Source organism: Alosa alosa, chromosome 3, assembly GCF_017589495.1.
Source record: "Alosa alosa isolate M-15738 ecotype Scorff River chromosome 3, AALO_Geno_1.1, whole genome shotgun sequence".
NCBI lineage: Eukaryota > Metazoa > Chordata > Actinopteri > Clupeiformes > Clupeidae > Alosa > Alosa alosa.
Genome location: NC_063191.1, coordinates 14,992,398 through 15,017,397, shown reverse-complemented (window position 1 = coordinate 15,017,397; position 25,000 = coordinate 14,992,398). Strand labels below are relative to the sequence as shown.

General features: G+C 43.3%; 1 protein-coding gene across 11 annotated transcripts in view; it reads right to left on the bottom strand.

Annotated features, from left to right (window-relative positions):
• Positions 1–25,000, bottom strand: part of LOC125291559 (low-density lipoprotein receptor-related protein 1B-like) — a 344,912-nt gene that overhangs the window by 229,621 nt on the left and 90,291 nt on the right. For 10 of the 11 annotated variants that reach the window (XR_007193020.1, XM_048238358.1, XM_048238347.1 and 7 more), the window contains one exon: positions 16,461–16,598. The exons of the other annotated variant lie outside the window; for it this stretch is intronic. Coding sequence is in view for 9 of the 10 variants with exons in the window: in XM_048238358.1 (XP_048094315.1) it covers positions 16,461–16,598 (138 nt within the window). In the remaining variant the exon portion in view is untranslated. The remainder of the gene's footprint in view (positions 1–16,460; positions 16,599–25,000) is intronic. 11 annotated transcript variants of the gene reach the window in all.

Sequence of the window (25,000 nt, the reverse complement as noted above, 5' to 3'; positions counted from 1 at the left end):
TTTCAGCTATGGAATGTTCTTTTAATTGCCTCTACGGATGAAATGTTCTAAACGTGCTTCACCTAATGCTTTGTTCAAGAAGCAGAAGACATTCTATTTTGTCTACATCTGAACTGCATTTAATCAGAGGTGACTTTAAGTGTACTGTATGGAATGTAACATAAAAAAAGATATGCACACTTCACCAGAGTATTTGAGTCTAATTAAAAGTACATTTCTTCCTTACACCATATACCATAGCAAACACAATCACAATAGACCTACACATACTGTAACTGTCTTTTCAAAGCTTACATGACAAGAAGCAGAGAACTCAAAAGATAAAAAAATGAATGGATCATCAGGAATTCCTCTTCATTCAGCTACAGTGGACGGAGAGAACACAAGTGGATACAACACATCTTGATTCTGAGGTTCAGACAAACAGACACACACACACACACACACACACACACACACACACACACGTGCGCGCGCAGACGCACGCACACACACACATGCACACACACACACGTACACAAGCACACATGCACACACACACACACACACACACACACACACACACACACACACACACACACACACACACACACACACACACACACACACACACACACACACACACTTGTTCCATCCCTTTTGTCTACATTATGCATTCATACATGAGTTAAAAGTAAGTGTAAAGTAATTCTGAGGAACCTCTGTCCTATTCCCTCTGATAAGCCCCAGAATAACCCTGTCTGTTTATCCAGTGTGTCAGCTGGTTGCTCTGAGCTGGCGTGAATGGCTGTCCTGCTGCTTCTCACTGTGTCCAAACAGCATTATTAGGGCAGCATTCCTACTGTACTTTTTTATTATCTTGTTAGTGCAATCTGGATTTCATACTGAACTGTGCAAAACATGGCCTGTGTCCCTACCACGGTGTCATCACCTAATAAGGGAGGTATTTTATATCTTGTTTATGGTTTTTGTTTGGAGAAGACCGCAACATGTCATATCCTTACTGTAGTTATTAGCTGTAACCCTTGGTTAGTTGGGCTGTAGTAGACCTGGAACAGAGGCTTACCGTAATTTCCCAACTATTAGCCCAGGTTTATACATTGATTCTGCAAAATTGCTTCAGCTATGAGGTTAATACAGGGGGGCAGTTACATGTAATATGGTATTAATATGGTTTGTTTTTTTGAACTTGCATAAAACACTGTCCTGCGGCTTACACACAATGTGGCTAATACACAGGAAATGACTGTAGTGGTGTGTGAGCATGTGTTGAAATGAATCTGGGGGCATATGTGCACACTTCTTATACGGCTCTTCACAATGCTAGTAGAACGCTCCATTGACTTGAATGGGATTTCCCAACGTTCTACGGTAAAATAAATTCATGTAATTACCGCTGCAAACATATAATTACCGCTGTCAATGGCAACAGGTTTTGTGCTGCTGATCATATCACTCCGCAAGTATACCGGTCACTTCTTGCATTGGAACTTCATTCAAAAGTGAAAGCAGACGGTTGATCAGCTGTGTTCTAAAGAATGTTTGATTCAAGTTCAGCGTGTGTTGCGAACTATTTGTTTCTCAGCAAAAGCCACGACGAAACGGTAACAATTAAGTGTAAAGAGACATATTGTGGAGTTTATTTTTTCGGTTTGGCAAGTAGCCGTATAATAAGCGGGATAATGTATAGAACGCCGGTCATTATGGGAAAATAAGTCCCTTCAGGGCGAAACAAGACCCCTCCGCTGGCGGGGTCCGGTTCGCCCTGTCGGGACTTATTTTCCCCATAATGACCGGCGTTCTATACATTATCCCTTACATACACATACTGCACAGCCAGGGTGTACATATATTTGAAACCAGAATAATGTTTCAATTACTAGCTCAAATGTCAGACACCATGTGGAGCACAACTACTTTTGAAGCAGGGTAGCAGTGTTATGGAGCATTACACACGGTGGATTGGATGTTTTAAAGACATTATAGATATGGGCATTCATAAACATTTGAATAATTTAGAAACCATCTGAGCCGGAGGCTGTATGTTTGTAAGGATTTTAAATGTTTACAGAGAAACTGATGTCTACTGGTGGATATTCATTTGTAATGGTGTGGACTTTCAAACCTGCAGTATCACTTATACACTGGCCCTAGCATCTTCAATCTGTTCCAATAGTTGAATGTGTTGATACAGTGTGTAGGATCAAAATCTCCTGTCTTTGAAACTGAGGCATTGTTGTGATTGAAGAGGAATTCTATCAGATTTTCTCTTTTAAAATAACTATGAGAAGTCTGTTAAAGACAACACAGGTCTGTTATTGATCACATTGTTTGAAAGCCCTGGGGGTTTAAGCAGACACAAAGAAACAAAAAAAAAGATATACTTGGCAACAACTCAACACTTTCTTGAGATTCTTCAGCCTGCACACAGACGTACACACACACACACACACACACACACACACACACACACATACTGTACACACACACACACACACACACACACTCACACACACACACACACACACACACACACACACACACAGAGAGAGTTGTCTAGGGTGAGCATGAAAACCCTGTCTGCTTGGTTCTCTGGGTGAGCCCCATTCTAAGGAGATCCTGGGGTGCAGGCATTGCTGTAACACAAGTTATATCTACATGTGTGTGGAGGAATCACAGCAGACACGTTTGCAGCCTCCCTGATCCATTCCTCCTCCCACTATGCTATGTCTGGAGCCATGCATTGGTAGCACTGCTAGCAAACATCTTCATCTGAAATCACACTACAGTTCAGTGTTGCTTGAACCAATACCATGTGAATCAAATATACATCATCTGATACTATGCACCATTAAACCTATGCCATTTGATACTATGTACCACTAAAGCTATGGCATTTGATGCTATGTTCCATTAAAGCTGTGCTATTTGATACTACGTACCACTAAAGCTATGGCATCAAATGACATTTCTAATGTTGCTTAGGGCTAATAGTGTGTGCCATTACAGCAATGCCAGCAAAGCCAGTCTGAATGTAGCACCACCAAACAGATCCAGAGACTGACTGTCTCTCAGTCCCCAGGCCAGTGGGGGAACACAGCGAGAGGGCAGTGGCACAACCCCAGCATCTTAGGACCGACCCAGCACACAGATGGCCTGGCCCACACCACAGCCATGGAGCACATCTCCTCCTGCTTCCACACAACCGTGGGGCTCAACCACGAGGAAGGGAGGAAAGAGAGAGAGAGAGAGAGAGAGAGAGAGAGAGAGAGGGGAAGAGAACAGAGAAGAGGGAGACAAATATTCAAAGAGAGAGAGAGAGAGAAGAAGAGAACAGAAAAAGAGAGAGACAGAAAGAGAGATAGAAAGAGAGAGAGAGTGAGTAGGGAGAGAATGAGAGAGAGACACAGAGAGACACAGACAGAAAGACTGAGACATTTATTGACAGCAAGAGAGATAGACAGATAACGAGATATAGACAGACAACAGCAGACAGATAGACAGAGGGGGAAGCAGAAGGAAAGAGCAACATAAACAAAGGGATAGAGAAAAAGAGAGAAAGATAAAGGTTTACACACATGGAGAGAAAGACTGAGACAGAGACATGACAGAAAGAGAGATAGACAGAGAGATACACCAAAAGATAGAGAGAAATAGACAGGCAGGGGAGAAATATAGACAGAGACAGAAACAGAAAGAGAGAGCACAATATAAACAGAGGGATAGAGAGAGAGAGAGAGAGAATGAGAAGGGGTTACACAGAGAGACATGGAAAAACTGAGAGAAAAAATTATTGACAGTAGGAGAGATAGACAGAGATATTTAGACAGATAGAGATAAATAGACAGACAGGGAAAGAGATAGACAGAGAGAGAAACAGAAATACAGAGAGCAACACAGAGGGATAGAGAGTGAGAGAGAGAGAGGGGGGAGTGCTGTCCAGGAGGCTCCTCCATCCAAGTTCCCCAGATGGACTAATTACCCCTCCTCTTGGAGGAGCTGCGTGGCCTTTGTCTCTCCATGGTCAGCCATTATCCCGCCTCGTGTGAAGGTCTCCAAAGCCACTAATTAAAGCCAGCCTGAATTAAGATGCTGACCTGCACAGAAGCACTGGCCACTGGAGATATGAGGCGGGTTTAATAAGCACACTATAGATTCACCGCCGCTTAATGAAAAGTTGTATTTATTTTTTTATTTAGGTATTAAATTATTTATTTATTTTTTTGCGCCTTATTAATCCAACAATGCTCTGTGACTGGAAGCCACGGAGGTATAAACATATAGACTATGCACTGCAGGGTCATGGTTTAAAGGAGCGGTGACATATGGCCAGCCTTATGCTTGGTACAGTAGTCTAATGTGCAGGTGGTTACTGGCTGTCCTTGACTGCAATGCCACTAGTACCGCAATGCCACCAGGGCACGTCTACACTTAGAGGATGATATCTGGGAACAGCCCCATAACCCATCATTCTATAGGCTCAGCCCAGTGGGAGTGCTTAGAAATGACACGTTTGATCGCAAAAGAAAACAGAAAAAAAAAGATTAGATAAGATTAAAGTGACAATGGAAGCCATAAGTCAATACATAAGTCTCCGTTCTATGACTTTCCCAACTTTGACAGGCGTGTGGTTGCAATCACCATGTCAAGACTTTCCTGCAGCCTCAGGGTTCAACATGTTTCTCCTTGAGCAGCAGCAGCTTGCTCCCCTACTGGCTCAGTGTGTGAAGATTTTATTTATTTATTTATTTATTTATTTATTTATTTATTTTCTGGGGGTGTTGAGGGGATGCTGTCACACTTCTGATGTGTCCGTAAACAGTGCCGACGACGAGCACACACCAGTGTATGAATCATTCACGCCAAACAATTAAATTTTAAACCGGCTCCCTCTGATAGGGGAAAATCCCTATTAATAGGATTTGATACCACCAGATTGTTTCCACACGCTCACGGCCACCAGAAATGATTTGACAGATGATTCGGGCCAGACTGCATAAACACAAGAGGAGAGGAAAAAAAGACATCAAATATTGATTTGGAGAGCCTGTCATGGTTTAAGCAGTCCCAAGCCTGGCAAGCAGCCCCACAACTTTTAGTGAGCACATCTTTGGCAAACTCTCCCCAAAGTGTCAAAACTTGTGAACCTTTCTTGCTGTTTCTTTCTACTTTCCGATTATAATAAAAGCTTTCAATTCACATATTCATCTATTTTAACCAAGGCTCTGCCCACATCGCCTGAGATCCCAGAGATCAATATGAATACATCAGTCCTCTGTACACTGCTTTTGCTCACTAAATCCTCACAGACAGATAATGAACTCCATGAGAATGATCTTTCTGGTCCAGCAGATATCCTCAGTTTGACAGCAACATTCTGTGTCTCAGCTCCTTGGAGAAGAGAGCGATGAGTAACCAAAACAGGAAGAAGATGCAGGGCAAAGTACACATCCGTGTTCCTTTTTCCCCCTTTAGTATCAGGCATCTGTCACCTGTCACCCACATCAAGTTCACATACTGTAGCTGGGAGTGCCTTGAATAATGTAGAAATCGCTTTGGAGATGCTCAAATCAGCATGTCATCCTACCCCAACTCTGAACTGTGCTTGGCTTGGAAAGTGACACCAGTGCCAATGCTCGCGAAGATGTCTTTATTTCAACCATTAAAGGGACACCAGGCAAGCCTGATGCTTTTTCTCTACGTAACTCCCCCTCGCCGGTCTGAAGCTCTTTTCCTTTTCTTTCGTCTTCCGTCAAGGGTTTTCGCTGCTTCTTCGCCCTCTGCCATTATACACCGCGTTTGCAACAATCTCTAAGCGTTTGGTTAGCCTGCCTCTGTGCTGTAAACTGATCCTGCTTCGGATCGGGCGGGTAGGATACACCGAACTTGCAAGTGGGATATTCTTCCTACAGGCAGTAGGGGCGGGCGAGAGAGCCTTCATTCGCCCCGTAATGAGTCATTTAACCATATACCAACTTACGAAGATGATTAATTAACACGAAAACGTTGCCTGGTGTCCCTTTAAAGTTTTGTGTTTTTAATCCAGACAGGTGTGCGTGTGTGTGTGTGTGTGTGTGTGTGTGTGTGTGTGTGTGTGTGTGTGTGTGTGTGTGTTTGCATGTGTGTATGCACGCCGGAATGTGATAAAGTATAAATGCCTCCCTTCTCTAGTCACATTATGCAGGCTGACACACACTGCAGCAAAGTAGTTGCTAAAAACTAATTTTGGTATCATGAACACCAAGCCTGCTCTCCACCTCTCCTCCTCTCCTCCTCTCTTCCACTCCTCCTCTCCACCTCTCCTCCTCTCTTCCACTCCTCCTCTCCTCATCTCATCTTCTCCTCCTCTCTTCCACTCCTCCTCTCCACCTCTCCTCCTCTCTTCCACTCTTCCACTCCTCATCTCATCTTCTCCTCCTCTCTTTCACTCCTCATTTCCTCCTGTCTTCCACTCTTGCTTTCCACCTCTCCTCCTCATTCGCTTCTCATGTCTTCCACTCCTCCTATCTTCCACTCTTGCTCTCCATCTCTCCTCCTCTGTTCCACTCCTTCTTTCCACCTCTCATCCTCACTTCTGCTCCTCCTCTCCACCTCACCTGCTCACTTCCAGTGTTCCTCTTCACCTCTCCTCCTCTCCTCCTCTCTTCCACTCTTCCTCTCCTCCTCTCTTCTCCTGCTCACTTCCACTTTTCCTCTCCTCTCCTCTTCCACTCTTCCTCTCCTCCTCTCTTCTCCTGCTCACTTCCACTCTTCCTCTCCTCCTCTCTTCCACTTTTCCTCTCCTCCTCTCTTCCACTTTTCCTCTCCTCCTCTCTTCCACTTTTCATTACTCCTCTCTTCCACTCTTCCTCTTCTCTCCTCATCTCCTGCTCACTTCCACTCTTCCTCTCCTCCTCTCCACCTCTATTCCATTCCTCCTCACTTCCTCTCCTCCTCTCCTCCTCTCTTCCATTGCTCCTTTCCTCCTCTCCTCCATTCCTCCTCTCTTCCTCTCCACCATGCCCACTCTCTCCTCCTGTACTCTGGTCCCCCAGCGGACCCATAATACCATGTGCAACATACATTACCCTCTCATTATCTTATTCAAATGAGGTCTTTGACTGGAACCATAATTCCAGCAAAACAATCCCAGGTGCAACCCCCCGCTGCAGTGCTTGCTTAACACTGAAGTTATGCCTCACCGAGATGTATATTCAGTGATGAATACTGCCTTTAAAAGACCCAAAAGAACACAGGCAAATTCATAACACAATACCAAGCCCTAGCACAAAGAGTATTTTATATAGCGACTACTGAGGAAAAAGTCTAAAGCACATCTTCAATCCCATTATGACACTATGAATTCAATAAATATGCAAATGAATAGAGACTGGGAATATGGTTGCACCCATTTCTCCCCCTATTGTTTTGTATTCTCTCTTTTTTGTCCTAAGCAGCTCAAGGAAACAGGAAATTATTTGCCCAATATTCATGGGTATTCATATTTGGATGGGGGACCATTCTTATCGCTAGCTCCGCTAGCCCCGGAGGAGCGCATTTGTTTGTTTGTTTGAACTGACTGTAATGAAAAGTTAATCAAGTGAGATAATTGAATGCTGTTGAGAGGGAGACCGGTGGGAGGAGTGTACATGTGTGACATTGCTTTTCATTACCTCGCTACCAGCCCCTCTGTCTGTGCTAACATCGACACATAAATGTATCGTTTTCGAAAACTGCGGGCTAATTTGCAACACTACTGTACGTGACTGTAGGGGAGTGGAGCAGAGCAAAAGACCTGAGCAAGAAAACCATTAGCGGCCATTCAAATGCTCAAATATTTAATGAGATGCAGCCTACATGTTACAGAGAAAACAGCTATCTCCAAGTATCTACTGTACATCAGACATTGGGACAAGTACACTGTATTTGTCATGTTTTGAGTGTATACAAGCATATCGGGCATGTTGGCTCTGAAAGAAAGCATGTGTGTGCGCGCACAGATGGGGCTACATGTAGTTCAAGAATCTACATTAAGAGTGCTGATGTTCACTGGGTGCTTGACTAGGATCATTATCACTGAGTTACACATTTTGAATCTAGAAAAGTCTTTCAGCTAGAATTAAAATTAAAATGAATCGATCCTGACCCATGGGTTATGTGTATGTGTGTCACGTCATCCTGGGTGTGATTTTGTGCTGCTTTGTGATTGTCTGTTAAAGGCAATCTTTGTAACATGGCTGTGTCTGAACTACTATTTGGCATAGTCTGAAATTCAAGCCTGTGGTTTGTGGTAAGATCCTCATTACCCAGTTCACAGAGCACTCTTCAGGGTGAGTACTTTGTTCCTTGTAGTACTTGGGTGTTAACTACGCTACTTTGGTGTTAACTACTCTCCCGGGACTATTGGGGCCTACTGATTGGGCATTTTGGCCCTGAAAGTAAACATGTGTGCACACACAAACAAGGCTACTTCAATAATCTCCATTAAGAGTGCTGTTGTTCACTGGGTGTTTGACTACAGTAGGATCACTATAAAGTTTTTTTCCCCCTTTAACTCTTGCCCTCTCATGATTGTTTGCTGTTAATCAGAGTGCTCGTCTATGCTCGTCGTTTATGCCAAAACATGAGAATCTGTGTGAGTTTCATATAAAGCATACAGTAAGGTTATGTTGTTGGCTGTGTGGGTTTCATATAAAGCATAGTAAGTACATAGTATGTATTACAGTAAGGTTATGTTGTTGGCTGTGTGGGTTTCATATAAAGCATAGTAAGTACATAGTATGTATTACAGTAAGGTTATGTTGTTGGCTGTGTGGGTTTCATATAAAGCATAGTAAGTACATAGTATGTATTACAGTAAGGTTATGTTGTTGGCTGTGTTCCAGTCATTTGTAACTTTGTACTCTTTGTCTTTTAATGACTCTATGTTGTTTTTTATGTCTTTTAATTATTACTTTTTAAACATGTTTAAACTATTGCCCTTTTACTGTTTTATATAGTATATATACTTATAGTATAGTATATAGTATACTATAAGTATATGAAGGGTTCAGATGCAAAAGCCTCTAAATGCCACCTACATCAAATGAGATAAAGATGGAGAGTGGATGCTCTCCACAGATAGTATACGTTAATCAAATAATTTTACTTCAAAACCCACTAAATACCACTATCTTCCTGGTCTGAAATATCGATTTATAGGCAAAAACCTATAGGAGCCTGAATTTAAATGCTCATTTAAAAGAAAAGTGGTCAGACGGATTTGGAGGGTTTTGCATCTGAACTCTTCATACTATATATATATATATATAAAAAAAAGGGACAGCCGTGGCCTACTGGTTAGCGCTTCGGACTTGTAACCGGAGGGTTGCCGGTTCAATCCCCGACCAGTAGGAATGGCTGAAGTGCCCTTGAGCAAGGCACCTAACCCCTCACTGCTCCCCGAGCACTGCTGTAGCAGGCAGCTCACTCTGTCAGGATGACTGTGTGCTGAGTGTGTTTCACTAATTCACGGATTGGGATAAATGCAGACCAAATCAAAAGAGTATGTACTTTATGTTTCCTTTTTATTATGACCTTTACTTTTTAAACTACTCTGTGACTATTGCCCTTCTATGCTTTTATTTGCTATTACTGTTTGCTTTTGTTTATGTAAAGCACATTGAATGACCTCAATTTGACTTGACTTGACTCGAGTGTCACTCGACAAAACATGAGCTATATATTTCTGCCTGCAGCAGTGTTGCCGACCTTGTCACATTTTTTAAAATGACCTTCATTATACACAAATGAGAAGGGTGCAGACATTGTCGCATACTCAGATTGGAACTTACAAACTCTTTAGTTCGAGTTCTGTTGCTTGTTGCCGTGGTCACAGTATGTGTCTGTTTTCTTTCATTTTGCAGTAAGATGTAACGTCAATGTACATAATTATTATTATTTTCTATTCAACAATTTGTCAGTGGCGCAGGATAAAAAAAGCCTACAGCACCGCAACATATGTCAGTAACAATTTGTTTTTGCCGAGCTAGACTTGTCACCTGTACTATAAAATTGGACTCATGTCAATGTCAAAATATTAAAAAATATATATTTTTTTAAAAAAAACCTTAAATCGTAAGTGGTCATTGTCAAATAAGCTTAGACTGACCTGTTATAATGTCTCATTCAGACACAGTAGTCAGGCATGTTTCAACAGCCTTGCCAAATTCAGCGTCTACAGAACTGTGGCTATTACGTGACTGGCCAAACACTCTCACACTAAAGAGCATGTGAACTACTGTAAGTTCCTTTTTGCGCAGCCCAATTTCAACTCGGTCTCTCTGTTGCCTCTGTTTCCACTTTAAAAAGAAAAACAAAAAAAAGAAAAAAGCTCACTAAAAGCTGTCGCCACAGACATGGCTGACATGATGGGCTACGCCGGTTTGATGAGCTGGGGCTGACATGAGCTGGAGCAACACTTCTCTTGAGGGAGATAACACACAACACTCACGCAGAGAGAGAGAGAGAGAAAGAGAGAGACCCTTCTGCCTTCTGTTCACACACACACACACACACACACACACACACACACACACACACACACACACACATACACACACTTACATACACACACACACATTTCTCTGGATCAAATGGAGGGGAAACAGTCTGTCAAAACAACAAAGTGGTTGGAAACAGCCACACTTCATCAGGCTAATATTCAATGGCAGCCAGAGTCGCTCTTTGCTCCTTCTGAGTTTCTCCGCTCCACACCAGAGATAGGGGTCAACCGTCCAACACTCACTTCTCCTACGCTGTGCTACCCAAACTAAACATAGTGTCAGTTCAGTGAGGGCGGCACAAACACAACGCTCACACAGAGAGATGAATTATAGGCCTGGGAGTTGTGGCGTCAGCATTCTCCATTTTGCACGACTACATTAGTGTCACATTGAGACTGGTTACATTATTTAGAAATACGTAAGAGGGAAAGTGCATCCTGTTTTTTTTTTTGGAGGGGGGGTCGGTGTCAGATCGGTGTTGACAAGGCTCCAAGCGTCAGTAGCGCGTCCCAGTAGCGCTCTCGTTTTGTGCCCAATTTTATGCTATTTTTACATAGTCACATAGTTGCTCGACTTAATCTATCCTGTTGCATAAATAATGAAAAATAATCACTGAAAAACAAGAAAAAATGGCCGCTCAAATTGGCTTGTTATCACGTAATGTTCTATTTCTCAAACACTTCAGCAAAAAGCACCAATGTCATTAGCAGTGTCTTGCAAACTACCAATAATTGGGAGGCAAATGAATACGCCACGCAATGCCGTACTTCACCATTTTATGACATTAGATGAACTAATTACCAATATGCCGGCCTGGTAAATGCTCACTAATGGAAATTAATGTTGTCTCACAAAAAAAATAAAAATAATTATGACAGAAACGGCAGCATTAGGCACCATCAAATCAGAGACTGCTTAAAATCGTCTCCACAATGTCACTTAATACGGGAGCCAAACTGGAGTTAAGCAATAGATAAATTATGAGCCATGCATCATGTTAGCAGACAGGTTGATGTGTTTATTGTGCAGGTTTGCTGTCAATAAATTGCTAATGCCTTTTAATTTGAGCCCATAGGGCCGAGGCCTGGCAGTTATTAATGGCCGCTTTGTCAGTGGAAATAAATAAAGGTGCAAATCAAGTGTGTGACTTTAGCTGTGTGTGTGCAAGCAAATGGGAGGTAGATTTTAGTTGTGAGTATTATTGGAAAGGTTGACAAAGTTGGTGATTTCACCACTAAAAACAAAAAAATATATATATTTTATTACTGCAGGGTGTATGGAATTCTGGTATTGACATTTCTGAATAACTGGTGTAGGAGGGCTAAAATGTTCCAATCGATATTTCTGAGCCTCAATATTTCAATAGTTCTCTTTGTCCTCCTAGAAAGTGGGCGATCTCAGCAAAACACGTCCAGAGCCATATTGCGAGTGAGAGAAGAGAGGGTAAATAGAGTGTTGGTGCTTCACAAAACGTTTTCCTGGCTTGGCAGCCACTGTGCTCCCTCTCCATCCACCTGAGGTCTTACCTTAGTCCGCCCGCACAGAAGGAAATGACTCACTGAGGAGAAAAAACTTGCAAACCAAAAAACAGGTGGTCTGTGGAATTTCTTTTTTTTTTTTTTTGGGGGCTATTAAAAAAGAAAAAGAAAAAGTTTGAGCACTTCTTGGAAGGAATGCAATGAAGGAAATAAAATACCTAACCCTCCTGCTGCAGGCTGGTGAAGGTGAGTTGAAGCAGTTCTGTTGTGTTCCATATGGGCACTTGCTCCTGCACACTCCCCTGGGATTCATTATGTTTATTCATCACCAGAGGAGAGGAGAGGAGAGGAGGAGGAGAGGAGAGGAGAGGAGAGGAGGGGAGAGGAGAGGAGAGGAGGGGAGGAGGGGGGGAGGAGGGAGAGGAGAGGAGAGGAGGGAGGAGGAGAGGAGGGGAAGAGAGGAGAGGAGAGGGCTGGGGAGAGGGGAAGAGAGGGCTGGAGGAGAGGAGAGGAGGGGGAAGAGAGGAGAGGAGAGGGCTGGAGGAGAGGAGAGGAGGGGGAGAGGGGAGGAGGGGAGGAGAGGAGGGGGAAGGAGAGGGCTGGGGAGAGGGGAAGAGAGGGCTGGAGGAGAGGAGAGGAGGGGGGGAGAGCAGAAGAGGGAGGAGAGGAGAGGAGGGGGGAGGAGAGGTGAGGAGGGAAAAGTTTGAGCAGAGACCCAGCTGGCGCGATTCAACTTCACTTCAGTGACCTCCATTCCTCCCTCCCACCTACTCCTGCTCGTCACAACGTGTCACCTCTGACATGAACGCACACACACACACACACACACACACACACACACACACACACACACACACACACACACACACACACACACACACACACACACACACACACACACACACACACACACACACACACACACACACACACACACACACACAAACACACACACACACACACACACACACACACACACACACCACACCCATTACACACACACACACACACACACACACACACACAACACACACACACACACACACACACACACTCCACCACTGCTAGTTGTGTGCATAAAACAAAACACACAAACACACACGCACGTGCGCACACACACACACACACACGCACACAGAGGTTTATCCTAAGCTGAACTTCGGAGAGGGTGTGGAGAGTTACTCATTCAATTATCACACTTAATTAACTTCCCCGCCTTGCTTGGCTCACCTTATGGTGAGGTCACCAAAGGAGTGAAAAAATAAATAATAAAATAAAAAACACACACCCCTTTTGGCAGCCCCACAAAAAATCCATTAATGTCGACCATTAGATTTTGCAGTGTTGCATGTGTAAAGCAGCTTATATAAGCAGCCATTAAAACATCACTAGCCAGAGAGCCTCTTTATTGATTTCATTTATTTGCTTTCCTCTCTTGCAACAGCACATTAGAGCTCGTTAAATTTGTCACCTACTATTGCGCTTTCAGACCACTTTCATTCCAGGGTGACAGTGAATGAATGAATGTGTGTGTGTGTGTGTGTGTGTGTGTGTGTGTGTGTGTGTGTGTGTGTGTGTGTGTGTGTGTGTGTGTGTGTGTGTGTCTCTGTGTGTGTGTGTGTGTGTGTGTGTGTGTGTGTGTGTGTGTGTGTGTGTTTGTTTGTGTGGTGTGTGTTAGAGAGGGAGAAAGAAAGAGAGAGAGAAAGAGAGAGAGAGATTTCTTTCAACATGCATTTGCTGCGTTCTGTGTTTCATCAGCTATACGGCAAGTCAAGAGGGAAAAACACACACACACACACACACACACACACAGTGTGGCCTTTCTTCCGAGCGCCGTAGATGTCATGGCAGAGAAGAAGCAGAAGAAGGAGAGATTTATAGCCCTTGGCCCTCGTTGCTTAATTAGCTGTATCTAAAAACAAACACATGGAGGTGGAGAACAATGAGCGCCGTGTTTTTTAATGTTCCTCAACACCCAGGGACAGCTTTGTGTGATACATCACCCCAGGCCCTCTCAGCCGCTCCCAACCGCACCCAACCCAACTACACCCTTCCCCATCTCTCCATTCCTCTTCCTGACACCCCTCATGAGTCTTCTCATTCAGTCTCTCTCTCTCTCTCTCTCTCTTTCTCTATCTGTCTTTGTCTGTCACTCCATCACACCGGGTGACTATATTAAGGTGACTTCTTTCCATTTGGATAATGGGAAAATATGTTAACCTGCTTTGGGATAGTTGCTGATTTCTCAGAGTATTAAAGGAGAGGGTGTTTATGATTTCATTGGATGCAATGATTCAACCAATCTCATCACCCGGTTTTGATTGACACTAGCTGAGAGACAAATAAGGGAAGAAACTGTGCAAGCTGTGATAATGATGCTTATTTTATTGTTATTTCAAAACCATATGCAATATCTGTGCTTACTTAGACAGCACGAGAGGCTGATTCTGACACTGTTAGACAAACTGCGCTTGTATGTAGGCTGCCATTCAGTTGTGGACGTTCGTAAATTGCGTTTATGGGCGGAGAAAGGCAGAGAAAGGCGCAGTTTACACTAAGGATTGAACGATTGATAAATACGACAGAAACTTGGGTCTGACAGCGTTTGTAATCTGCGGTGTGTCCATGACGCTGATAACGCTACGTTCGCAAATGTATGTACATTTGCCCAGAGAGAGAGTTAAAGAGAGATACAGAGAGAGAGAAAGAAAGAGAGCGAGAGATTGACTTATGATATGATCTTCCATGTCATTCCAAAGCAACACATATGACACAAGACTGAATTGCATTTGAGCAAACAACCAAGATGAATTAATAGGGACTGTGTAGCTGAATAATGACGTCGATTAGAGAGGCTAATCAACAGCGAGACAAAGTGTACTAAGCGACAACAACAACAACAAGGCAAAGGCAAAAACACAGAGCCGTGATTCACAAAAGCCCATCAGTAAGCACAGCGGCCCTATTAATTCCAACCGGAGGACTTCCAGTCATTCGTGGCACCACGCCGGACCTCCGGGCCAGTTCCCCCCGCCCCCACCACACACACACACACACACACACACACACACACACACACACACACACACAAGCCTCCATGCCAATCCTCTTTGCACACGGTGCCATGGCCGCTTGTTGTCCAGCGTGGCACCCAGATCAAAGGGTGCCCAGATCGCCACCCCAGCCTCTGCCCCTGACCAGCTCTCAGACAGGGGGGCCTCTCGCCCCCGCGCACACACAAGCCACTACGACGCCACCCTCCTTCCGTGCGTCCACTAAAGGTCAGCCGTGTTGGCGCGGCGCGACGGACGCTGGCATCGGGTCCGGTCAGCCGGCGGGCACTGGCCCAATGTCGCCCGCTGACTGGGCATTGTCACGCTGCCCGGGCCAGACGGACTCCACCTGCTCGTTACCGCCGATCGGCCCAATGGCAAGCAACAGCAACCTGTGTCCAACATCGCAACCTGCTGCTCATCTGCCCGCTCGCTTGCTAGCGCCTCCACTGCGCACACCTCCAATACTGCCACACACACACACACACACACACACACACACACACACACCTATACACACACTGCACAGGCAGTCTCAGCCTACACACACACACACACACTCACACACACACACACACACACACACACACACACACACACACACACACACACACACACACACACACACACACACACACACACACACACACACACACTGCTGCTAGTGCCTCCACTGCGTATAGCTCCAACACTGCCACAAACACACTCAAAACACTACGACTAACACAGCCACACCAGGCCCAGCTGTTTATAATGAACTATGACTGGGATATGGCTAAAGGGGAGAAGGCACTTTTTTATCATTTGCCCTAAATCTGTTTACATTTTTGGTCCCTCTACCCTGCCGTGCACATAATGGAGAGTGAATGCTAACTGAATGGAATTGCTCCCAATGTAAAGCTGCCACACCGATCATTTCCACAGTTGCTCAGCCACAACATTCTGGCGAGGGAAAAGTGATGTGTAGGCAGGCGACAGTGATGTGTGTGTGTGCGTGTGTGTGGCTATGGGATAGTGATTTGTTTGTGTGTGTGTATGTGTGTGTGTGTGTGTGTGTGTGTGTGTGTGTGTGTGTGTGTGTGTGTGTGTGTGTGTGTGTGTGTGGTGTGTGTGTGCATGTGTGTGTGCGTGTTAATGTGTGTGTGTGTGTGTGTCTGTGGGTGTACTGTACATGTTTGTGTGTATGTGTGTGTGTGTGCATGAGTGTGTGTGTGTGTGTGGGGGCGGGGGGCTATGGGCTGGGGGCACATTTCATTCCACACCTTTTCTCATTATCCTAATTTATACTCACCCCATTTTAAAAGCATCCAATAGCAATACAATCCTCTGTATTGTGTGAGTGGATACTGACCAGCAGTGGACGCAGGGAGAAAAAAGCAAAACAAACAACAACCAAACGTGCTTACCTCTACAGTGCACCCCCTCATCGAATCCGTCTGGACAGTCTTTTGCTCCATTGCACAGCTTGTTGAAGTGGATGCACTTTCTTGTGCCGATGCACTGTATGTGGTTGAGTGGACATCGCACGATCACCTCTGCTGCACCTACCAAAGACAAAAAATAAATAAATAAATAAATAAAATTAGAATTAGAAGCCTGTTGAAGCTGACATTTTAGTAGGCTCGGCATTTTAGTAGGCTCGACATTTCAGGTGTGCAAGATGGATTCCAACAATCTTCACTCAGAATAAGAATAATGATCAAACAGTGAGTAGAATAAGTGGAGGAATAAAATAAATGTATTTTTTTTTCTCACAAGCATATTGAGCACATAGAGCTATTGTCTCCTCGGTGAATGGGCTGTAAAATGGAGATCAGAGCCTTTAAAATGGTCCCTTCCGTGTGCTGCTTTGAGGAACCCCCACTCCATAACCACCGGGGCACTTTTAGCTCTCTCCCTCTGTCTAGTCTTTGTGTTCAGCCAATACATCCTCATTAGAGTAGAGGGACTTCAGCTAAAACATTGGCATCGGACACACATGGCTTAAAATGGCATTTTTGCAATAAACCAGCCAGAAGTCTTTATAGCAGCTGCTATGTCTAAAATGGACTCCTAAACCAAAATAGATGTGTTGTGGTACTTTTCTGGGCCCATAAAACTACAACAACAATAATAATTAAAAAAATTGTTGTTATGATGCAAACACAGTAACCAGGAAATTAGGAAACTTACAATAAGACAGGTGTACATTTACTGTTTTTCAGGTAACACTTTACTTGACGGGTGAGTTCATAGCACATTCATAGCAGCTGTCATAAATTGCACATAAAGCATTCATGACTGTTTCATGAGACATGACTCAACATTCATACCAAACCTTTCATGAATGTGGAAGACAGAACGACGACAACTTGTCAAAATAAAAGTCCAACATTGTATTTGTGTATTTGTAAATATTTCATGTGTATGTCTTTGTAAATATTTCATGAATATCTTATGAAGTCTACATCGAATGTCACTTTACTATACAAGTTGTGAAGTATTTGTAATCACTGAGTTTAACACTGGGAGGTAAACTAGCCTACATTCAGCTGACCCGTATTTGTGTAACCTGGAACGGTTGGACACTCCCAGTAGCAAAAGGTGAGAAAGCATCTGCAAAGGTTACATCTTAAAACAAATATATTTTTATGAAACAAAAATGATTTGCTTCACCATGTTCTGTCTTTTTGGCACTGGAGTAGCCCAGTAGTAGACTCAGATGTGACATGATCAGGTAAGAGGTTTGGACCAAAAACAGCAATGCTGCTTTGCGACTTTGAACTTTTACTTTGACAAGCTCTCATCGTTCTGTCTTCCACATTCATGAAAGGTTTGGTATGAATGTTGAGTCATGTCTCATGAAACAGTCATGAATGCTTTCTGTGCAGTTTATGACAGCTGCTATGAATGTGTTATGAACTCACCCATCCAGTAAAGTGTTACCGTTTTTCATTATCTTGTAGGAGTGTAAAAGTACACACATTAGTACCGAACTGTTTAGAAACAGGAGGTTCAATACAGATGTGTACCAAATGTACCAAATGCAGTCTTCAACAGTAATCAACAGTTGGTTTTTTGGCATGTGGACCATGTTTCAAATTTGAGTTCCCATACAAACATATTGATTACCGGACCATATCAGTTTAGTCAATTTACATCAAAAAACATTCTAAACATACTGTAGCGTGCCAGCATAGGCACAGTTTCGGAGTGGTGCACTCCCATAATGCTGTGCAACGCTATTTGTTAGTGGTAAAAACCATGCAATGTTGTTGTGCATTCTGCCAGTCGTGTTCATGTTCCACGGGTTCTGGGGTGCTTGGAACCAGGTTAGACCGGTGTGTGTGTGTTAGCAGCCTAGGGCAGATGTGCATTGTTGGGGCATACAGTAAGGGCCGAGGCTGGCCCAGCATTGAGGTGTTCATGTGTTTGTGTTTTTGAGTTAATAAAACTCTGTGACGACAGCAGTTCTGCAAATCACTGACTTTTCACAATACTATTCCCATTGCATAACAAAAATATTGTCAGTGAGTTTTAGGTTAGCAGTACCTACAGGCTTACGGTACTGAAAATTAACCGAACTGTGACTTCAAAACCAAGGTAGCGTTACACCCCTATTACCTTGGCATATCAACAGTAATTGGTGTCAGTGTCCGCGTTGCCTGGGCATTGAAGGTTTTAGAGCTGTTAGCCCCTCTCAACAGACAGGCTACCTTTCATTTTCATCTTAAACACTGAACATATTTAAAGGATGCTTAGACAGGACAGCAGTAGCAAGACTCTTCACCAGCTAAACAGTGAAAAATAACAATGAAGTATGACCACTATTCATTGTTACCGCTTTTATAACAGAAATGCTCTTAACTTCGTCAACAAGCACTTTCCTAAAATATTTTAACATGACCCAGCCACTGTGAGCGCTGTCCACCTAGGACTGAGTATCAGAATCAACACACCTTTCCCAAACTCTCAAACCAGACAAAACAAGATGGCCGCCCAGACGAGAAACCCACCCTCCCTGGTCGTGTGATGGATCGGGCTGGTCAGTAGCCTGCTGGCTCTATGCGATGCAATGCATTTTTTTTTCCTCACAGATGATTTAGCAATGCTCACACAAGCACTCGATGGTCAAGTGATGTGATGGAATTGCGAGCACAGCCTGCGTCAATTACCAATTAGAGCATTAAGGATCCAATCAGTCCGGAAATAAACAACAGTTTTTCATTACAGAGCAACAGCCATAAAATCTAAATTATTATGACCAGGAGGGGCATAGACTCATCAGGAGGTACCTGTGTTATGATCACTATGAGACACAGTTTGCTGTGTTTTAACTCATGTTGATGCCCTGAGGTCAAAATACATGCAAGTGTGAAATCTATGCCACCATTCAAAAAATCACTATCTTCAATCTAATCTAAAACAAGCAGCTACCCAAAATGTTTTGGTAATTTATGTCATTATTGTTTACATTATTGTTTTCGCTATTGAAGAGTTATTGTTGGGCTTGCTTTTTTATACCAAGCCGATATGTGCACTGGAAGTAATGCAAGAAAAAGGCTTTCAGTTGTGACTAAATATGTAAATTAAAACCATTGTATTCTCTTTGAAAAGACCTTTAAGATCAATAGTTATATAATGCATTGTCTTTGTATATCAGAAAATTTAGACTTTTTGCCATTGAAGAATTCACTCTTCTAATGGGGTGTTATCTGCAAATGTATACGGTGTCAACGTCGGCAGGAAGTAGAGTACTATGCATGATAATATAGCTCAACTCCCTAGTCTAAGGTGTGATACATTAGTAAAGCTTAGAGAGAAGAGAGAGACTAATGTGTTGTGTGGTGCATATGTTAATTCATGATTTTAATCAGTGCTGCTGCCACTAACTTCAACAAGATTGAATGATCTCATCACCAACTCCACAATCATCCACACTTGTTCTGAAATTCAAATCTCTTCCAAAAACAATGTGCAGGAGTGTTTGTTCAAGTGTTTGTTTGTGTGTGTGTGTGTGTGTGTGTGTGTGTGTGTGTGTGTGTGTGTGTGTGTGTGTGTGTGTGTGTGTGTGTGCATGTTTGTGTGTGTGTGTGTGTGTGTGTGTATGTGTGTAGGCTGAGACTGCCTGTGCAGTAAATGTGTGTTTGCCATCTGTGTGTGCTTGTTTGTGTGTGTATAGATGTGTGTGTGTGTGTGTGTGTGTGTGTGTGTGTGTGTGTGTGTGTGTGTGTGTGGAGTAAGTGTGTGTGTGTGTGTGTGTGTGTGTGTGTGTGTGTGTGTGTGTGTGTGTGTGTGTGTGTGTGTGTGTAAGTGTGTGTGTGTGTGTGTGTGTGTGTGTGTGTGTTCCATTCCATGTGCATCTGAGCCACCGACCTAAAAAAAGCGAGCGAACCCCACACTCCCTCTCCCCTGGTCCTCTCCTCACCAGAGCTGCACCCAGCATCTGTTAAAAAATTCATGAGGCACATAGGTGACCCTCATCGGCTAAGCAGCCCTACAGGCAAATAAAGCATTTCAGAGCGCGCGAGGCTTCCACTTCCTGCAGCCCGGCCAACCGAATGTTCGCCGAACGTGTCGACCCGCACCGCCCGCACCTCGGTATCAATTACCATAACTGCAACACTGCCACTTAGAGACAGATTGATCGGTCATGTGACCGGCCCTCGTGAGAGAGAGAGAGAACTTCGGAGCCTCTTGTGATTCAACTCCCTTACTTAACGCAGTGCCCATACAGGAAGTGGTGAGAGAGAAAAAAACAGGCTCACTTTTCATTTAGACTCCACAGGGTAATGTGGTACCACAATTAAGGGAGTCGTTAACATGAAACGTGTCTTCTTTTACCCATCTACGCAGATGTATGGTACATTGCGCAACTATAAGGACTCTCCTTGACAATAGGTAGGCTCTTGTTACCACTATAATTCCTTTTTTTTTCCCTGCAAGATGATATGAGACTGATGGAAAGATTTTTATGAGTATTTTGTTCTCCCTCTCCAACGCCCTTGAGACTTGTCTCCAGGTACGAGGATAATGCAATGTTAAGGACAGTGAGATGTAAGTGACCTTAAACTGTGAGAGCTCATATTTCATATGCGAGTGCAGAAGGCAGACTAATCAACGCTCAGGTCACAGTACTTCTCCTCTGTGTGCTGGGTGGACATATATGTCTATATATAGGGCCATATTCATAAAACTCAATGGCATATTTAATGTAATGGTAAGGGCAATATCAGCACCAGTAACACCCGTCCTCATTCATGGGTTAAATGACCCATTTTACCATTTGTATGATACATGTAAGTACAATTCCTTCATTTCAGTGAAGTCAGCATGTGACTTCATTTCAACCTGGTAATAGGTTGAATCATTTGCATGCATATGGACAAAAAAACATAACTCAAGAAAATATGTTATGCTTTTATAGAAAGCTGTTTCGTGTTGTATCCATGGGAGACAACTAACAAGAACAGGGAAACAGCAAACATGTCGGATCCTTATCAGCAGATGACTTTCATTTATAACATCCATTTTGCTTTTTAAGTGGAGTGATCCCTAATATGTCTTCATTACTGAATCATTTAATTTGGATACCTCTCCCTAATGTCCTGACATCAGACAAGGAGGATATCCAACAGCTACATGCCATATGCTAATCATCGGCATCGTTAGCTTTATGAATGCCAGTAAATGACAATAATGCACATTTAGCATAGCTTCCATTGGGCTTTATGAATATGGCTCAGAGCCTAGCAGCTTCATTTAATCAAAAGGCAAACCACTGTACACTACACAACTCTCAAACCATTCAAAACAGATGAAACATCAACTACAAATGGATGTGATTATGAGTATATATTTTTTGTGTGTTTGTGTGTGTGTGTGTGTGTGTGTGTGTGTGTAGTAGTGGTGAGGATAAGTGTTGGTCTAAATGCATGTTGATTAGCAGCTAATAAGATAGCTAAATTTCAATTAAATGTGTCTTGTGCCGATAGACAAAATGCACCTTGCAGATTTGTCCAAATGATGCATTATAGCCTCCCAGTGTACAGATTAGGGAACAGTCCTCTGCCGTGTCTGTGACCCCCGGAGCAGAGGCCCGAGTGGCGTAGTTAGCAGAGGACAAGGCAGCCCTCCGACATGAAGTGTCATTATCCCCCTCTCTCAAACCCCATTGTCATCTGCCCCTGAATCGTTTACATGCGGCTAAGTGATTGAGGCCTTATCTAATCAGAGGAAGGAGTAGGGACATGAATATTCAGCAGACCATGATGTCCCACGCCGCGCCACGCCACGCCACACAGACTGAGTGAGCGCAGATGGGCCCAGTACGACAGGGAGGATCATGGGATATGATACGATACATGACCTGAAGTGCTCTAAACTCGCCTCGCCCTGGCAATTGTTGTAAACATCACATCGGTGTTGTTGTTGTTTTTATTAACGAACAAACACAATTTCGATGAAAGCCTGGTATACAAATGGGAAGGGATGAGGGTGAGGTGTAGGGCAATCAATGCTGAAGCCTTCACTTTGCTGTGAGAGCAATGAAAGAATAACAAAACAAACATATTAAAAAAGAAACGAAAATAATCCCTGGTGTCGCTTAGCACCACATTATCCTGCCCAGACTGCAAAAGGACACAGCACCTCAAAGACCGCAGCACGAAAGCCCTTGAGGGAGAGCATTCAAGGGCTAAGGGCTCAAAAAGTATTAAACATAGACACAATTAAGCGACTAAAGCAAGTCAAACCAACAGGAAGCAGATAAATTCAAATGCGGCCAGAAACCCTTGCTCCCAAGGACCACAGAGGTAAGGTAATTACAGCCACACACACACACACACACACACACACACACACACACACACACACACACACACACACACACACACACACTTCTCTTTCCACATGGACCCCTATGTGCTCCCTCCCTCTTGTATTCATTTTCAGAGGCAAGGCCTTCTTCTCGCTGAGCCTTCATGGAAAATGTTAATGCAAGACTTCAATTAGACATCGGTGCTGAGGATGGGCCCACACACACACACACACACACACACACACACACACACACACACACACACACACACACACACACACACACTCAGTGGTCTCAGCAAATCAAATGTTTTGCAAGCAAGCAAACAGCGAGCATACCAATGCGAGCAGAGAGGCTGGCCCATACAAAGCAGTCCTTTTAAGCAGCGAGAGCCTGGTGCTATTTTGGCCTTTTCATTAACTGAGATGAGGTCCATAGCCAAAACAAGTCTTCCGATCTCTCTCTCTCTCTATCTCTCTCTCTCTCTCTCTCTCTCTCTCTCGGTACACAGTGCTCTTAATTAAGGGAACTATGGTGATGTTTACCCATGGTTTTGGGATGTGAGATGGAGAGGAGGGTGATCAGCTGGGACAAGACTAATCCTGTGCAGTGAAAACCTTCCAGCTCCGATATCAGCTGTTGTTTGTTATGATTATCACTTTAATCAAATTGACAACACACAGAGAGGAATTCTCATAGCGCAAGGAATACCAAATAAATAGCAAAGGAAAATGCTGCACATTTCAACACTGCTCAGTTTCATTACCACTGCAAAATAGCATTACAGTACCATTGAGATAGCATACATATTTGCAGTGGCAAGCAAAGCAAACTGAGTATTGTCAATAACCCTGAAATTGACAGATTTCTCCTTTAGAGTAGCTTATACCTTAGCTTGCCCATCACTGCATATGTGGTGCATGGGATGTATCAAAGCCAAACATGACAAAGTGATATGTCCACTGATTTGAGTGTACTGTGCAACATACTGATAACTGTGTATATTGTACAGTATTAACGTTTTTCATGTGACATATTCTAGGTTCTATAGCTTTGTTTACATCCACCTGGTAGGCAAGGGACAAGTTGAACCCATTAAACATCGTTGTCTGCAGCTGCCTCTCAGTAGGCTACATCTCTGTATTTCAGCAATGTCAACATTTCAGGCATCAATAAAGGTGATGATGAAACTTTATCCCATTGTTCAATATTTGATAGCCTGTCACAGGAACGTTATTTCTCAACAGATGTTAAAACGGTAGCCTACAGTTATAGCCAGCGTCAGTCAGCATCATGTAGGCCTAGCATTAATGGCGTTAAAGTCATGAATCCTGTAACATATTATAACATATAACAGCGATGGCTTATTTGAAGACGATCTGCATGGATATATAACCACCCAGAAAAACTCAGAATGTGAGTGATAAAGTTAATTAATTGTATGAAACTTTTTATTAGTTATCCATTGCAGCATCGGCTATATTAGGCTGTTATGCTAGCTCAGCCTTTAAATATGCTGTTATTTTGGTCATTGGTCATGATTAAACGGGTAAAGATAATTCATAAACTGCTATTCTTACATGACTGAAGCAGTAGCCTAGGTTCAACAGTGGTGTTTGAGGTTGCTGTTTTAAGTTTTTGTATGTGATCGCTAAACAATTCATAGGATCAAATCAGTTTATTTTTACATACGGGAGTTAGCCTAACTGACCTGTAGGCTATAGCACATTAGCCTATTCTGTTTTCATTTATTAGCATTTGTTGTGATTATATAATCAAATGACACTCATGATAACTTGTAATAGAAGGACAGGAGATAGGTGATTGATGCCCACAAGCACAAATTTCACGAGACAAAACTGTTCCAGTAAAAATATTCTTGCCATGTTTAAAATGCTGCACTTTTCCCCTTCATAGCCTCTTGCGATTCATTTTTGGATGACTGTATATAGTTGTATTTTAGCCTACGTCTTCGTAGACAGTAGCCTAGGCTACACCATTAGGCCATCTTGAGGATAAAAGACTTCACAGCTGCTAACGATCATCCTCCACATCCATGAGGATAGGTAGGCTAAACGGTCGTTCGTCGTCATTTTGCTTCTTATTGTAAAACCAACTGTTAGGGCCTACACAAGTGGTCGGCATCCC